The 16162-nt window shown below is 39.4% G+C and overlaps 1 protein-coding gene across 6 annotated transcripts in view; it reads left to right on the top strand.

The window, feature by feature from the left end:
• The window catches only part of osbpl8 (oxysterol binding protein-like 8), a 96341-nt gene that overhangs the window by 25664 nt on the left and 54515 nt on the right, over window positions 1–16162 (top strand). For 4 of the 6 annotated variants that reach the window (XM_042403243.1, XM_042403244.1, XM_042403245.1 and 1 more), the window contains one exon: window positions 399–496. In XM_042403243.1, the coding sequence (XP_042259177.1) occupies window positions 452–496 (45 nt within the window). In that variant the 5' untranslated portion in view covers window positions 399–451. Of the gene's footprint in view, window positions 1–398; window positions 497–12964; window positions 13061–16162 lie in introns of those variants that run through there. The other 2 variants (XM_042403248.1, XM_042403247.1) reach the window with 2 other exon arrangements.

Raw genomic sequence — 16162 nt, 5'->3', positions numbered from 1 at the left:
CAGCTTCCACCTTTGTTTGGGTGGAAAAAGGTAGTAGGGGGATGGTGAGCAGGTTTCTGCAGCATTTAGTATACCATGACGCCCTGCTTCTGCACTGTAAATAGCCAATACAGTTTTTCTGAAATTCGACAGATGAGTAGGCATGATGTTGCACATAACTAATCTTGCAAACTGGGCATCCCACATTAGGTTAAAGGGTACTTTGAAAAATGCGGTGCTATTCCAAGCCAAAAAGTAACTGCTTACAAACCAACTCCAAGGTTTAGAGGACTGAATTTTGAACACTTAAAACCTGCAAATGATGAAGAGAAAGCCATTTTATACATCATTTTATGCACATTGAAAGTTATGGTACATTATTGTTGTGCTGTGGTAACACATTACCTTTCTCCTGACAGATATGCAGTCGTCAGAGTGGCGCTGACAGGCCAGACTCTGGTTTAACACTATCATGGAGTCCTCCTCTGAGTCCCAGCAGGAGCCTGAGAAAACTTTGGTGAGTCAACACACACATATGTACTATAGGCACAGTTTTCAATTCCAAAACAGTCTCACCCACACTTCCAAAATAAAGGATGTGAATACATTTTTTAAAAGTTATGGGGTTTTTAAAGGGGAAAAGTGGAAAAAATTGGGACTTAAGAATTTTAAGTAAATTTTTTTGTGTTTTGGAATGATCTTCTACATATTCTGTCTATACACACAAACATACATGTACAAGTAAATCATATGTAATATATATTCTGTAGGCTCCAGCTAAGGGCAAGCAAGTATTCTTAAACCCACCCAACCACCCTGTCTCCTTAACTGTTAGGCACTGATAATTGCCCCTAATTATCGGTGGTCTTTAATCAGCAACTGTGTATAGCTATAAGTCGGAAAGGGTTCCTGTTTCCCGTTGGCATTAGTGACACGACGTCCGCTCCAGAAGCACACTGTCTGAACCTTAATGATTACCCTAAGGTGCTAATATTGCTAACCTGCCACAGGCTTGTCAGGCTCACAGAGGCAGACACTGCACTTTGTTGCATGTAATTAAACTTCTGTGTTTGTGTGTGTTTGTGTGTGTGTGAGGCATCTTCTATCATCTTCTATCAGGCATCATCTTCTTTTTTTTTTTTTTTTTTAAAGAAAAAAAGTCAAAATTCTCAAAATGTGAATATTTTCTTTTTCTGGGTTCTTTAGTCTATGACAGTAAAATGAATATCTTTGGGTTGTGGACTGTTGGTCGGGACAAAACAAGACCTTTGAGGACATCACCTTGGGCTTTGGGAGATGGTGATTGATGTTTTTCACCATTTTATAGACCAAACAACTGATCGATTAATCGAGAAAATAATCAGAGATTAATTGATAATGAAAATAATCATTAGTTGCAGCCCTAATGTGTATCTACGATCTGCCAGTTCCACATGAGGTTTAAAAGTAAGACTGCTATCTAACTAAATTCCCAGGTGTTTGTACGATTGAACAACTTCAATTTCAGTACCATTAAGTGTGTGAATGGAAAGAGGATGTACGATGGAATTATGCATTCTTGTGAATACAACACATTTTGTCTTCTTGGCATTCAGTACAAGGTTAAGGTAATGCAGAGATGTCGTGAGAATGTTAAAGGCAGACTGTAATCTAGACGCATCTTGAGTTGGAGAAGTCACATGCATACAAGATTGCATCATCTGCATAAAAAATGGATATTATAAGTTTTGATTGTAAATAATAATGGAACAAGCACAGAACCTTGTGGTACCCCTCAGTTTTTACAGGGGAATTTGATCTGAGACAGTCGGTACAGATCGCCTGTGTTCTATCAGATAAATATGTGGAACCAGTTCTGAGCAAGAGCACCCCATATCCTCACCTATAATCTCATTCAAGAACCTCAACATATTCAAATATAACAGAGCAAGGATGGGAAGCAGTGGCAAGTCCAGTCAGCACACCCACACACACACCCACACACATAAAATACCACTTCCCTCCTCTCAACTCCCACAATTCTGATTCATTTCACCGTAATCATAGTCCTCAGTAGCCATTTTTGCAGTGAGCAGGAGGGCAATTATAATTGCAGATACTTAAGGTGATAACAGCATTGGCCATCTCTCCCACAGGCCTCCACACATAATGACACACAATGGGATTGTATGGGAGCAGAGCTGAAAGTCCTTTCCTATTTCTTTGAGTCTTGCTTAGAGTGGGAGTGAATTTTAATAACACTCAATCTCCGTTATTAGTGCAAGCTAATTTCTCACCCCGCCTTCTCCAGAGCCTACTTCAGTGGCTGCATAATTAAACTGCTGATGCATAAATTGGTTTGAAAGCCATGTCGTTGTATTTACAGTTTCTTTTGAATGCTTTCTTTCGGATTGAATTGAATTTGATGAATGTGTACTTCTCTGCGATTTAGCAATAAACCTCCTTTGTGGATGCTCTAGGGCAGCATGTTATCACTTGGATCACACATTATGAGCGATCGCTGTGCCAGGATGGTGTGAGACATAGACTGTGGGACGTATTGTGTTGCTGGCATATCCTGCTGTTTGCTGAAAGGGCCCGTCGGTAGGGAGGATGGCTACCAACATGAGATGAAAGCCTCTGGGAAGCATGCCAGGTGTCTGCCGCTTCTCCCCTCGCTCTGACATCCTCACAGTCAGGAGACTCTTCAGGAAGGTTGATGGCAGCCAGCCCCCTTCCTGATTCAAACATCCACCACCATTCAGTCTGCTGTCATTTGCATTGTACATACTTTAATGAAAGTGCTGGTGACCTGCTGTTCAGAATAGGCAGCAATGAAAAGGCACATAGGCAACCATTATGCACTTGGACAATGGATGTGAGGTAGCTTAGAGGTAAGAGAAGAGGATCTGTGACTAGGACTTGAAATGCCCTTTGGCAAGGCACTTCAACCCCATTTGTTCCAGAGGAGCTTTACAGTTGCCAACAGTACAAGGCTGGTTGTGCTGGGAAGCTTCCAGGTGTGAATGAAAGGCAGGATATTGCTGGGAAAAGAGATAAGCTCAATTCTTTTTTATGAAAAAAAAAAAAGTCGATGCAGTCTCAAGAACAAGATATCTACAATTTCCTTCTGGTGCAACTACACCCTGTGCCATCAATAGGTATGCATAAAACATAGTTAGGCCCATAATGCCTCTGGATGGCTCATGATCGAGTCTTCATATCCCAGAATCATCCCCATGCCCCCAACTCTTCTTTCAACACCAATCAGTCCTATACAATACAATACACTACCCCTGAAGCTACAGGAAAGTAGTACAGAACTTGAGTTTGAAAGTCTGCTATTAAAAGGAATGAGATAAAGGATTCTGACCGAAGTGTGCATTTTTCTTGTTTATTGCAGAAAAATACCTATAACGACAGTCCCTGGAGGCCAAGATTGCTTTCATAATAAAAATCGACAAATGGTGTAAACCCTGTTAATGGACTCTTTTCATGCATGTCTGGAGGCCCTTTGCTATTCAATGAATCATAAATATGAAAATCTAAATCAATATGAAATTTGCTGAGTTGTTAGTTTCCCAATATGCATGGAGTCAGGTGTATTCAGAGAGCACTTTCAAGCTACACTAGTGGTGTGGCCCACAGAATAGCAATATGGTCTGCCTGTCCACCACTTTGGTCCAGACTAAAATATCTCAAGAACTGTTGGATGAATTGCCATTAAATTTGAGTTAATTTGAGGATTTAAGGTTAACATTTGTGGCTTTTAGTGAAATGTCCTCACAACTATATGATGGATTGCAATGACATTTGGTAGAGACTCATGGTCCCCTCAGGATGAATTGTAATAACTTTAGTTTCAGTGGGTTGGTGAATACCCACATAAACATCTTGAAAGTGATAATTTTGCTGTGGTTATATGTGATGCTCATCACACGCCTTGTGTCTGCATTGCATTATAGTTATTTGAAGCTAATGTGGCAAAGAAGCTGATATCTTTGCCGCGTCTGTCATGGATTTGTCCTGGTCATGCTGAACATGAAAGAACTAATTTACTTTGTTAGTGACATTAAAGGTGCAGTGTGTAGAATTTAGTGGCATCTAGCAGAACAGACTTGGCAGAAACCTCACCACTAGATGCCACTAAATCCTACACACTGCACCTTTAAGACTTGATGTTTCCCAATGATGTTACAGATAAGATATAAAATACGCAAGCTATGCTAGAAATAGCTGTAATATGACATCCTATTGTCTACTTGAGCCCAGTTATCAACACAATTCAAAGAGGCACAATTAAACAAAACCAAAATGCCACCAAAATGCAAGACACAGTGCCAAGTCATCCAAATATACAGTAACATTTAATATTACAGTACCGAGAAAGAGTCAAGTCAATTTTAACATGTGTACTCACATGTTTTGGTTGCTCCACAAGAAGTGACAAACTTCTACCTTTGACTTCCTCACGGCTCAGTGGGGAAAATGCAAAACCCAAGGGGAATTTCACACTAAAAATAATTTTTACAAAGTGACCAAAATACTGTAAGATATAACATGTAAGAATTGGCCAGAATTTTAGTTTAAAACATTCCCAAATTAACTTAAATTATCAACAGAAATAACAGTTTTGATGTTATGTCAAAGACCTATATATATTTTGTTGTACAGATATCTAATTAAGTTAGCATGCTAACCAGCTAGCTCCTGCCCCCGTCCAGCCTGTCTTGTCTCTTGTCAGGCTGAATGCTGTTGAAATTTTCACTGTAGGACTGTTAATATGTCACTTTATTAAGTTTAAATATTTTTTCAGGTGAGAAAGTAACCTTGTAGACTCCCAATATGTGGTCAGTTTATCCAAATAATATCTGATGATATGCTGCCCCCTATTTGTTTGGATCAGGAGGCCAATTCTTACACATTATACCCTGTGAAGCCCAAATATAGAAAAAAATTAGCAAATTTTTTTTTCACCTTTCAGATGTTGTTTTAAGAGGCCTCTGATGCAGAAATTAAAGAGTTTTCAAATTTTTTACGTTTTAGTAAGTTTTTAGGGAAATGTTGTAATATTACAACGTTGGGCTTAGCTGGGAGCAGAATTTCTGTATTCGTACTCACATCCTCTGAACAAATACACAGAACAACTAAGGGTTAATTTGCAGGGTTGACTTCTTATATAGCCCCATAACAGTATATGCCATGAATAATAATTACACAACAGACATATTTTTTATGAACAGTCATTTATTAATTAAAAAAAACAGAACAAAATTGTATTTGCAAAAGTAAATTTCGTCTCTGTCCCAGTATTCAGCCATGTTCATTTGCAGTGATGGTCCCAAAGACTTCTTTTCCTCTGAAAAGTAAAGATGAACATCACACTTGCTGCATAGCGTGTTGGTTTATCCTTTATTGCAGGGTCTGCAGCGTCCTCTTCGTCTTCACTGGAAAATGTTCGATTTTTCAGCGAGCGATACCTTGTCACAGGGCACGGTGTGTTTGTTTGATTGGGGCTCGATGTCCACATAATCACCGGCTGGGAAGTCAGTGGGTTGTTGGTTTTTTCGTCCACTTCACTGGCATCTTCATCTGCCTCTTCATCACTCGCGTCAGTGTTGTCTGATTCCGTTTCAAAGTCACTCTTTCCATTTTGGATGGCAACAATCACATCCTGCACACTGTATAGAGGACCTGCCTTTGCTGGTTGCATTCAGAAATGGAAAAAGTAAAAACAAATAATAATAAATATATGTATTAATGATATATATAAGTATTATATTGTATTAGATAACCTGAAGGAATAGATAGGGTGGTGGACCAAGTGTTCAGGATTGAGAGCCAAGTATTTTCCAGGCTAAATAATATCAGTGCCAATTAATCCTAATCCTATTTACACATTCCACTAAATTCTCACAATACTGTCTGACTAGCCTATTATGCTCTCTACCTATCATACCTAAAGGAGTAAAGGAGTACCCAGAACATTTACATCCTCACACATGTCCCTGAACAATGCAACAACCATCCCCCAAAACATTCAGAACAGTCAGAACCTGTTTCTAACTAATGTAACAGGCAACTATTTGGGCAAACAAACAAAGCCCAGAAAAAAGCCCAGGATCAGTTAAATCTATTTTTAACTGATAAGTTACAGATACAGTTTCTGCTACAGATAGAGCTTCAAATACTGCAACCAGAAACAGTTTATTCATTTGTTCAATTCTTGTCTAAACTCCAAATTTTAACAGAGAAAACAAATTTAGAGCTTAGTTATAGTGAATCATCAAAGAAATGATGTGACCTATAAACACATTTAGTATCCAATAGCATTGCAAGGATAAACAATAGGCTATGTAAATGTGGTCTTTTAAAAAAAAAAACATTTACAGATTTTTTTTTAGGATAGCTAAAAGTGATTGTTGTAATATTGCAACAGTGGGCTTTACAGGGTTAAGCAACCAGTGTACATCTTGGCATGGGAGTATTTTATGAAGATAGACTTGAAAAATGTAAACACATCCTTTTTATTTTTGGTTCTGCTGTTTAAAAGATATTTCTAACCGTCAGAGCTAGGTACACTCTCTGTTTCACCACATAATGTGACAGGAATGAGCCACAGGAGGCTGCAAGAAGCCAGAGGTGAAAATTGGCTCCAGGCTGCTCTTAGGGAGTGAGAAACTGAGGCTGCATCAACTTCTGTACATCAGTGGACTCAGGGTGCTGTTGACAGAGCCGAGCTGACAGCCTGGGCTCATGAGACACATTCCCACCACTAAAGTAAATGGGTTAAGATAAACAGGAAAAGCAAGCTTATCCTCCACGGTTTTTAGCTTGGCTCCAGACTTGGAAAAACTGCAAATGAAAGTGAAAATGTGCACTAACTTTGAAAAGACTTGACAAAGTGTACTTTAGATGATGTGGGGGCAGTTGCAAATTGTAGCATTCAGGTTTTGAGCTCGTGCAGTATAGAAATGGAGTGTCTCCTGCCAAGATTTGTCCAGTTCTTCTCCCTGATGGAGAAATCAGTCTCTTTGCTGGGCCAAGGTAGTGGGTGGGCTGTTGATTTGAGGGCAGTAATCAGGACGGTATGGATTTATTGACACTGAGAAGGAAAAAGGCAGGGACACGTAGCAACACATAGATTGGATAATTTGTGGGAAAGATGTGTGTGTGTTCCCCTTAAAAATACAGCCATTAAAGTATTGCTTTTTACTATAGGGCTCTATACGAATTGTCACAAAGCTCTCTGTGAATCAGTGAGCGCATATTGATGTCCATGGATGACATTGATGAAGGTTGTATAGCCAAAAATGTTTTGTCTTCTTGTCCTCAGTAAATAAAGTGACCTCTGGTTAAAGAATGCGCCTGTCCTCTCATCTTTAGTCCATATAATTACAATGCACCCATTTTTCTGACCGCAGTGGAAGCTCTACATGTAAATCAGTGAGTGCATACATGAACCATGAACTGACACACATTCCCGCTCAGAGTATCCAGTTCCTTTGGTTGGAGGACGGTGATTTATATGGTGTGTCAGCCCATGGGCTGCAATGATGATAAAAGTATGTTTTCTGCTTGCTTCAGCACTGAGAAGTGAGAGGAGTGGCAACCATCTTCACAATAATACAGCGGCAACCATTATGTATGTCCCCTTTTACAAATGTATCCTGTAGCTGACATACACTGGCACTGTATACCGCCCCTATATACAGTCGTTCTCATAGTTGAGAGCCATTCAAGCATGCATACATTTATCCTCCACTGACTGCAAAGTATACAGAATGTCATATACTACAGGAGCTATAGAATAATATACTCTTTGTGATGTTTATCTCTTAGAGATGGAGACAGTGCGGCAATGGTTGAGAAAGAACAGTAGAACTTGTACAACCCTTGTTCTATGAGTATGAGTGAGATATAGCAGATATTGAAATGAATGCTATGAAATAAGGCTGAGTGATATGGCAAAAAATGTAATCAACAATTTTTATCAGTTTTTTGATGATATATACATAAGTCACAATTTCTGTTGAGCTTACAGATACACTCAAAATTGTGAATTTGTATTTGCTTAACTGCCGTTAATTATGTATTATCTTACCAATTTCTGTAAATTGCTACGTTGTTTATTTCCTGGTTCAAACGCTAGGTTTTAAACCCGTTTGGCAGTGTTTTGTCATAGATTTGTTTGGTCGATTAACAGCATTAAAAGCAGATAATGTTAGTTGTTAGTTTGTCTTAGTGCTGTGCTGTTTGTTTCAGGGGATGTGGTAAATTGCTTGTGTAATTGCTACAACTATCCTTGTTGGCAGAGGTTTTCAGCTTACTTACCAATATACACAACTTATTTGTTTCATTTCAGACTTTAAGTAGCCCCTTTTTAATCTTTAAGTAACTCAAGTATCTTGTTACCTGCTTTATCCACAGCAGCTCTTTGTGTTTAAAGTTGAGATGTTTTCTGTGCTGAACGAGCTTCCACATATAGAGCATATAGAGCCGAATACAAACAAAACAGTTAAAAGCCCAAGCAGTGTTTGACACAAATGTAAAGGCTGAAAATAATCTGAAATTTGTTTTTTTTTCTTGTGATATTTAAATTAGGTTACCCTGTTAATACTGTTGTAGAAGGTTCTGCTTTTCTCCAAATGACTGAGTTGCAACATTTTCTCAAGAAAAAATAACAGAAAACCTAATTCTCTGCACTTCGGACTACTGTTACTAGTCTTGTGCTGTCCCCACAGTTACTACCATAAATGGGCGCTTTGTTGTTCCTTCTTCTTCATGAAAACATTGTCAAAGTCAGACTGAATCACGCTCAGCAGGAGTTTCCTGCCTGCAGCTGAGCTCTTTGGTCTAATTAAAATAACCAATGTTCCATTGCAAATGAACTTTACACTTCTGGATGTGGTGGATGTTGTTCATTTGGTTGATTCTCTTACTTTCAGTCTCACCGAAGGATGTTCTAGTTTGTTTGACTTAGTCTGCAACCACAGTACAGTGCGAGAAACAGGTCTTTTTTTCCCAGAAGCAAATCATTTCTCTCATCTAACCCCATGATGTGAATCATGGTCATCTCTCTCAGCAGACTAGATGTAGACTTCTCCATTACAATTGCTCTTTTGTAGGCCTGTTAAGAAACATTTAGCCCATTTCCTCAATTAGAACAGAACAGTCAACTTTTTCAATGTGCACCACTCCTCTAAACATATGTGAAAGACGGTTTCCAAAACATGAAACAGCAAGTATCTTCAAAATACAAGATCTGCACGCTCTTACGCTTGACTCATTTGCATCTAGGAGCTGCTTAATCCAACCACAGTCTCTAACGGTTGATGCCTTGTTAACACTGGTAATATGTGTTTTGACGAGTTGTTAAATGTAGAAGTGTGCCAATAAACAGGAAGAAGAAGATGAAGAAGAAGCCAATGTAAATGATGCATGTAAAATGTTGACTAATGGTTTTATCTTCAAATCAAGTGGTTTAGATCATCTATTTAAACTGTTTGCTTGCTTACAACCTGTATGATTGTCTGACTGCTCATGCCCTGATGGTCAAAGCTGTTATAAAAGGCCATCATTTTAAAACTGGGTTTGTTTTTATTGTCCCATTTTAAAGCTGCACTAATCAATATTTTTATATTAATAGTGGATTAAATGACTAGGTGTAGTGTGAAAGTTGTTGCTTATAGTAACAAATCCACTGAGAATTATCACCCAACTCTGCAGTTCCTCTCAGCTCAACAGAGAATTTTAGCGTCTTTCAGCTCATTGTTTTGGTTTTACCAGCAATTTCCTGTTTTGTTTTACTCTCAGCACACTCATCAACCTTGTTTGCAGCCAGAGCAGGCATTGGACTTTGGGACTTACATTCTTTGAGTTCCCAGCAGTGTTTGTTTTGACAGTAAATTTTAATTTGGTTTTAGTCAGAGTCTTCTGACTAAAATGCCATGCAGTTTTAGTCATATTTTAGTCATCTGAATTGTTTAAGGTTCAGTCTAGTTTTAGTTGACTAAACATCATAAGATTTTAGTGACTAAATCTACAGTAGATTTGACTTAAATCCAACAGGTTTAGTTAAAGTGTAATGCATTATGTAAATGTTTCTCTAGAATTTCCAGTTAATTTTATGTATATACACAGATTGCTCTACAAACTCATTATAGACTCCTGGAGGAAACATCTATTTACCTGTTACTATGGAATGTTATGAAGGTTTGAATGTGCAATACAGACACATATTTAACTGTTGTGATATGAAACATGTCTTACAAATATACAAATACAAATAAAACCAAGTCTCATATCAAACAAACAAGAATATGGCCTTGCTTTTTTGCAAAAGACCATCTCAGACAATAACAAAATAACACCAATGAGCATTAGGCCTGTTCTCCCTGAATAATTAGATAACCTCTACTGTCTCCATCATTAGAACAAAGTCCTCATCTTCACTTGTTGTGACCAGTAATCCTATGCGCCCAATCCTTTTAGCTTTGCCCTCCTCCTTGTTGTTCTGTAGAGTCACTTTTGTACTTAGAAGAGCTGTTAAAATATTCTGCTGAGATACACTAGCTTTATTTGCACTCTGCGGCCCTTCGCTGTCATCCCAGTATCCGTGAGGTTGAATAAGGGGAAAAAAATCCAGTTGTGATTTTTCTCTCTCACCCCCTCCCCTCCCCTCTCTCACACAGCATACTACATTTCTGCTCCTTTCTCCCATCATAGGTCTAACATTAAGTTAACAATAACAATAAGTTCAACATTATTATTATATTTTTGACATGTTGGTGTGGTACTGAAAGCTCAATGTAAACATTTCTTCAGACATGCATTCTTCTGTTTGTTCTATTTGTTTCAATTTGAGGACAGTGAAACTTTACACTTATTATCTTTAGTGTGTCAATCAATCTTTTAATTTACAATCTAAGATTAGCAACTCTGGGTCATTCACCTCTCTAATCAGTACAGGACAACGGTGCTTTCAGGATGACTCTTCTCCAAATGTCACTTCAAGATCGTTGTGTTTTTACCGGTGATTGTGGCTCCACACGGTCTACAAAGGGTCTTTCAGGGTCTTGTTTTGCTTGACATCAAATGTGAAATTTATGCATATGTCTGATATCTTCACATCTCATCTCTCCCCAACATTTTTGTCTAATTTTTATTCATTGACAAAAGTGTCAATAGATAGTTTTTGTCATCATAAATTAGTCTTCATTTACTTATTGTCTTGTTTTCGTCAGTGAAAAAATGTTGTTGACGAAAACTATGATGAAAATTACTCATCAACGACATTAACACTGGTTTCCAGAAACAAGAGTGGCCAGAAACATGACTCCAAATGAATGCTAATGTTGCTCCATGGCTGCAGGGTGTTCACTTCACAACTGTTAGCTAACTTTCACCTTAACAACTTTAAAAGGAGATGATATGTCAGTGTAGTCTTTACAGCTTGTTCCATTGCCCCCAAGTGGCTAAAAGTCAATTAATGCTGCCTTTAACATCACAGCTGAGGACAGGAAGAGAAACTCTCATTCCTTGAGATTTTTCCTAGTTTGAACTTTTGCCCTTTTAGTCATAAACTCACTTTGCTTTGTTAATCAGTGATGTCGGGTCCCAGAATGAATGACTCCACTTAAAAATTCACCTGGAAACAGACATAATATCTCTGCAAAAAAAACAAAATCTGTCAGAGCAGACTGTGCCTTTGAAGTGTCTTGCCAAGGAGATTAGAAAACAAAGATGTGAAACATTGAATTTTCACACGGTCATGTGTTCAGAATACTTTATACTGCTGCCAACTGTTATCAAGCTCTAAATCATATCTTAAGCTAGCTGGTGATTTGGTGAGCACGACTATGGGCTGCAGTCTAATAGTACTGTTTGCTGAGAACAGCCACTGTTGACTATTGAACTGCTTGTGCTCTGTGTTTTCCCCATTTCCCATCCTCCTCATCCTAATTGCAGTACAGAATACTCCCAAAAATGTGAAAGTGTTGTGAAATGTAAACACAGCAGACCTCCGTTTCACCTTGCCCGGGGAGTCTAAATGTGTTTGTTGTCGAGGCGCGCATCGAGTCTTCTTTTACTTTTATTGAACGAAATTCAATTTAGCGTGTTGCCGCAACTACAAAACACTGTGTTGTATCTTAAAGTGGCCCCAGTCGTGTGGTGTGTGGGGAAAACAGTTGAGTTAATGGAAACGGTAGCAGAGGAGAGTGCATTAAAGCTTGCGATATTGGGCCCATAATAAGGTAGTGGGGTGGCTGTGTGTCGTGAGCACGTCGTCCTCTGGGGTGATTTTCCATGATGGCTGGGGAGATTGGCTCGCTCGCTTTGGTGTATTGGTGCAGAAGGGCCTCAGTCAACAAGAGCATGAGGAAGAGCCGTGTGGTTACAGTAGCTGTCCTCCAGGGCGTACACAGAGCTATAGCTTGCTCTAATAACTGCTTCAGTACACTCAAAATCTGATTGTGGCTTTCAGTTCAGCCCCTTTACAAACAGCGACAGCCTACTTCCTTGTTTTTGTGGTCATGGGGTGTTTTGCTAGTTTGTGTTTCAGATGATGTTTGTCTGAAAAGTATGCTTGTATTTAAATGCCTGATTGGTGGTTCCTTAATGTAGAGGGAGAATAGTGGATGAAATATGGATGGATGGATTGTTTGGTGCTTTGAAAAGCACAGCAAGCTTTGAGGCCTGAGAAAGAGCTGAGGAAGAGTAAACAAATGCTGGTGATGTAACAAATTTTACAGAGTAGGAAAAAGAAGAAAATTAAAGAAGGCTGCGAGTGATGACAGAAGAAGTAAAAGAGAGGGAAGAGCACTCATCAGAGAGAGAGAGAGAGAGAGAGAGAGAAAGGGAGGGAGGCTCAAATTCTCTTGCATGCTTGTTCCCTCTGCCTTGTCTCCTCCCTTCAGTGTTTCTGTGTGTGTGTGTGCGTGTGTGTGTGTGTGCGTGTGTGTGTGTGTATGTGTGTGTGGGGGAGAGACAGGGCTGAGCTCAGTGGCTTGTCGTACCAGGTTTAGTCCGACCAAGACGGAGTAGCAGCGACAAGCTCACCTCCCTCGACTGACACACGGCGCACATTTCCTCCGTCTCTGTAAGTCAACCTTAACGCTGTCTGCTCTTAAAACGGGAAACAGGAGTGGGTGGATTAGACTGTATGTCAGTCTGAGTGGCTGGCTGGCTGATGCAAGTCTGAAGTAGATCATACTGTGTAGAGTTGCATTTGAAGAATTGTTTTCAGCTGTAATATGTAGACATCTTTAAAAGTCTGACTTGATTTGATCGTAGAAAATAAATACGTGGTCATGTGGTGGTGTCAGAAAAAGTTTTTTTTCAAGCTTGACACTTGAACATAGTCTACTGCGTTTCCACTCTAACAGCTTGTTGTTTGCTCAGTATGTTACCGCTGAATGAAGAAGGGCTACGTGTACAGCTAACGCAGATCATGCTCTTTCTATTAGCATAGGAGAGAGAGTCGCATGGCTCAGTATTTGATGCTTCAAGTGACTTCACAGTGCTTCTTGTATTTATCTGAACTGGGAAGGCTGCTGCAGGCTGATAGTCAAAGCATGGATCTAATCAGGGCTAATGACAGAGGGGGAGGTCTGTTTCTGGTTGCTTGCAACAGAAGAAGGACCCACGTCAGACAGCTACAGGCAGGGAGACATAGAAACATGATAGCTCCTTAATGCAGCTCTCCCAATTAAAAAACCCAATGAGGCTTTCAAGTTAAAACACAATGAAAAGCTTTTATTTTCTATCTGGCAATCACATAAATTAACTGCAAGAATCAAGATTCTTAATTGTTACCTAAATGTTTTACTATGTGTGGCTCATTTGAATGAGGGCAAATTAACCAATTATCTATTGTTAGGACTAGTTCAGTGCCCGTTCAAAATGTGCATGTTTGAAACGGGCTGATTGCTTGGCCTCTGGTATTGCTGCTTCAACGCATATAAAAATGAATATAGTGATGTGTGAATGAGTATATACACCAACAACATGAAAGAAACTTTCTATAATACACAGATGTTAAGTACTGTGATAGAGATTCTTTTCTCATTTCAAGTATAAAGAGGGCTGCATTTAAAATAAAATACATAACAGAGAGCTTTTGTAAAAATTGGCATCCTAAAATAAAGTGGATTGATCGTATTGGGCTCTTAGATTGTTTATTTTCAGTGGCTTCAGTTAGGATCATTCGAGTGCTGAAACCAGTTGTGCTTATATAGAGATGGGACTCGAGAAGATCTAGTTGAAAACCGGTTCCAAATTGTCCAATCCATCAGAATCGTATACCTCCGAGCTTATCAGTTCCTCTTACCGATGCCCGGGCATGTGATGTTATCAGAACGAAAAAGGCGGAACTCAGTTGTGCATCCTCCAGACTGTCTACAGCGCACACATGCTAGAGTTACATTCGACTATCTTGTAATTCATCTTCAAAAAAGGCAGCGGTTGCAAGCATTAGAGTAAATAATTACCTTTGAGAGACAAACGTGAAGTATTCTGTGAACTTTCTATGCCGTCACTCAGAGTCTAACGTTAGCGGAGCGGAGCGGAGCAGCGATCGGTAGAAACAAACGAGACCAGCCGACCAACACACACTGCAGCATTAAACATCTTGAGCCAACTCTGAGGTGAAGAACATAACTCAGTGCTCAGTCTGTTTCACCTCAGAAACCCTGCGTCCGTTCAGCGTGTTGGACAGCGATGGCTTTCCCCGGAGCTAACGGCGCAGCAGAGAGGCTGCTCTCCACTGCTGGAGACATGACGTTAATAACAACACAGCGGAGCACTCCTCCTCCTCCCCCTCAGTTTGTTATTCTCATACAGACAGGAAACTGTACGGTGCTGTCTAATTAATGAAATAATTAATTAATTAATGCAGTTAACTTGTGGTTGCCGACCATTTATTTCACCTACCAGTTATGTTATCAGATTTGTCCTGTTGTTCTTTGTATTCACTGCTGCATTTGTTGGATGTAATGAATGAATGAAAAGGAGAAATACAGAGGAGGAAAATGAGACATAAACTAGTCATCTGTCTCCACAGTAAATCACTTGTTGAGTGTTTGATGGTTGTTTATTTGTGAACATAGAACGAAAGAACGTAATCGCTGTGAAACAATCAGAAAATGACACATTTTTGTCATTCTCTCTCTCTCAGAGAAAGCTTGCTCAATGTCTCCGCTTGCCTGCCCTCTCTCTCTCTCTTTCTTTGGGTCTTTTTTAAAACGGGTCAGGAAACCCACAACAAAGGTTTACTTTTAATGTTATCAAACAAAGAGAGATGTCGTGCCCTCCTCTCTCTCATGGCAGGGTTGTAGAGCTCTGATCATGACATGCAGTCGCAGAGCCCAGAAGCACTGCCCCGCTGCTGCAGAGCGGAGCAGGTCGCTGATCACTTGTTTATTCAAAGTTTATCGATATTGAACGTGTCGTGTGTCCAAATTGCACCAAAATGAAACACTCATCTTGGGTCTTCTGCAATACACCCGCCAAGTGTGAAGTCAATCAGATGAACGGTAGTCGAGATACATAAAGGACACACATACATACATGCTAGGGGTGCAACGGATCACAGAACTCAAGGTTCAGATCGTATCACGGATTTTAGTCACGGATCAGATCTTTTTTCGGATCAGCAAAAAAAAAAAAAGACAAATAAAACTTTGTTTTCCATATATTCTGTAAAACACTTACAGCATGGAACTTAACATTTACCCATGGTCTTAAATGAAAAGATGTCCAATGTTTACATAAAATCTTAAAATATATAAAATATTCAATGCTCAGTAGTTAAATTAAAATGCAATATAAGGCGTGATACCTTCCTCTTTTAAACATAGTAGTGAATGAAACAACAGCCTGTGCTCACATCACCAAAACTGGGATGATAATTTATAAATATGAACACACGTCTTCTCCCGCAGCTCAGCTTGTTGAACGGAGCCACCAAACAAACATTCACCAGGGAAAAGTGCACCGCTAACGTCAGTTAGCAGCTAGATAGCTAATTAGCTGCTCAGCAGGAACACATTAAACATCATGTAAACATACCTGCAAATGTCACTTTGGACCCATTAGATGCTGATTTAGTCGTTGCTCTTCAAAATCTCTGTTAGCGACGTGCTGTCTGTCTATGACTTGTACCTACAGCAGTTTGTTTTCTTTGTCTTAAATGAGACATTAA

This window comes from Thunnus maccoyii, chromosome 23 (assembly GCF_910596095.1).
Source record: "Thunnus maccoyii chromosome 23, fThuMac1.1, whole genome shotgun sequence".
In the NCBI taxonomy this organism is placed as follows: Eukaryota; Metazoa; Chordata; class Actinopteri; order Scombriformes; family Scombridae; genus Thunnus; species Thunnus maccoyii.
The sequence above is the reverse complement of the archived record's forward strand: the minus strand, read 5'-3'. Positions and strand labels throughout refer to the sequence as shown.